Below are 2230 nucleotides of genomic sequence, written 5' to 3' on the forward strand. Positions count from 1 at the left end.
CGTATACATTTGCACTAGGTTAAACGCAAACGAATATCGCACTGAATTACTATGCTCAAAATCGCGTGTCGCATCTATTAAGGCCGTATGCTTGCCCCGATTGGAATTAGCAGCTGCGCTGCTGTTGGCGCGATTGATAGATAAAGTAGGAACATCTTTCGACGTATCCCAAATTCGGATATTCCTTTGGTCGGATTCCACAATTACTTTGAACTGGATAACGTCACCTTCAAGAAAATGGACGGTTTTCGTAGCCAACCATGTGGGAGAAATACAACGCTTGACGGAATTGAAAGATTGGCGGCACGTTTCGTCTCACGACAATCCTGCCGACATCCTATCGCGAGGGCTCGAGCCTAATGAACTGGAGATCTCGAAGTTGTGGTGGCATGGGCCAACATTTCTGCAATTTGACGAAGAGCACTGGCCAAGTAGTAACTTCATTCGCTCTGATAACGATCTTCCGGAGAAACGAGTATCTTCTCTCGCAGTTGCCGTATTTAGTTGTACCGTATTTAGTCGTCGTCGACGAGTTGTTGGATAGATACTCCAGCTTGACCAAGGTGTATCGCATCGTAGCTTATTGCCTTAGATTTCGAAAGATATACCGTCCTACAACGCCGACAGTTTTCATTTCTCACGAAGAAATGTTCTTAGCTTCAAGAGTGATTTGCAAGGTGGTCCAAAGACGCACATTTCCTGAGGAATATAGGGATTTAAGCATGGGCAACCCTATCAACACAGCTAGTAGATTACTTTCTCTATCGCCCTTCCTAGATAAAAACGCGTTAATAAGAGTGGGTGGCAGATTAAAAAACTCGAATTTGCAATTCGATGCTCGTCATCCCGTTCTATTACCACGTGATCGCGAATTAACTAAACACATAATAAAGTATGAACACGTCCGTAATATGCACGCCGGAGCGCAAGCCACCATGGCTGCCGTTAGACAGCGATTCTGGCCGTTATTGTTGCGCTCGACCACGCGAAAGATCGTTCGAACTTGCGTAATATGTTTCAAGGTTAGACCGTCACAATCAGAGGCCGTAATGGGTTCGTTACCCTCTAGCCACGTTACCATCTCTAGGCCATTCTCGCATTGCGGCGTTGATTACGCCGGTCCCATAATAGTACGAGAGAGCAAGCGACGTAATGCGCGTAATCATAAGGCATACATTGCGATTTTTGTATGCTTCGCTACGAAGGCGGTTCACATCGAGCTAGTCAGCGACCTGACATCGGATGCCTTTCTTAGTGCATTTCGTCGATTTATCTCACGAAGAGGCAAGCCTGCCTGCATGTACTCGGATAATGGAACCACCTTCGTTGGTGCATGCAGACAGCTTGAAGAATTTCGAGATTTCATAAATAGTGAGCAAGTGCAAAACGACGTCAAGCAGTTTCTCCGTGAGCAAGAGACTTCTTGGCATTTCATCCCACCAAACGCTCCGCATTTTGGTGGTTTGTGGGAGGCTGCCGTCAAATCAGCCAAACACCATATGTATCGAATTGTCGGTAAAGGTCATTTAACATTTGAGGAAATGCAAACCGTGCTCTGCAAAATAGAAGCGATCTTGAATTCACGACCTCTTACACAACTAAGCACCGACTCAAACGATTTGTCTTACCTTACCCCTGGTCACTTTCTGATTGGTACCACTATGAATAGTTTCCCTTCTCGAGATTTGCATGATGTAAATGAGAATAGATTAACGCGATGGCAAAGAGTGGAACAAATGCGGCAGCATTTTTGGCGTAGGTGGAGTAAGGAGTATCTCCATTCCTTGCAAGAAAGAACTAAATGGAAGGTCAGTAAGGGCGTGCAACTGAAGCCCGAACAACTCGTGCTCGTGAAACAACAGGGCTTAGCCCCATTACATTGGATGTTAGGACGCGTTCAGGCGGTTCATGTCGGTTCTGACGGCGCCGCACGAACCGCAGATGTACGCACCGCGAAGGGTTTGCTGACGAGGCCTTTGTCTAAACTAGCGATATTGCCTTTGGATGCGTGAGTTATAATTCGATTATAGCTTTCAATCATTCATTTGTAGCTCGAGCAGACTATGTTTCATTTCTGCGTTCAAATCCTCTACTATGTATCTATTTAGTATAAGTTACCTCTTCGACACTTATTACATTACAATGCGCTCTTCTTCATTTTTTTTTGGTTTTACTCGCTTCATTTAATGTCTAGCGCTCTGTTTAATTGTATGACTCTTAGGTAGTGCTA

General features: G+C 45.1%; 1 protein-coding gene across 1 annotated transcript; it reads left to right on the forward strand.

Moving 5' to 3' along the window:
• Positions 1-359: 359 nt before the first annotated feature.
• On the forward strand, positions 360-2012 carry LOC116852277. Its single transcript, XM_032832473.1, has one exon. The coding sequence runs from the start codon at positions 360-362 to the stop codon at positions 2010-2012; it is 1653 nt and encodes a 550-aa protein (XP_032688364.1).
• The last annotated feature ends 218 nt before the right edge of the window (positions 2013-2230 follow it).

Source organism: Odontomachus brunneus, unplaced genomic scaffold (assembly GCF_010583005.1).
Source record: "Odontomachus brunneus isolate Ranch 3 - 2012 unplaced genomic scaffold, Obru_v1 Obru_scaffold_210, whole genome shotgun sequence".
In the NCBI taxonomy this organism is placed as follows: Eukaryota; Metazoa; Arthropoda; class Insecta; order Hymenoptera; family Formicidae; genus Odontomachus; species Odontomachus brunneus.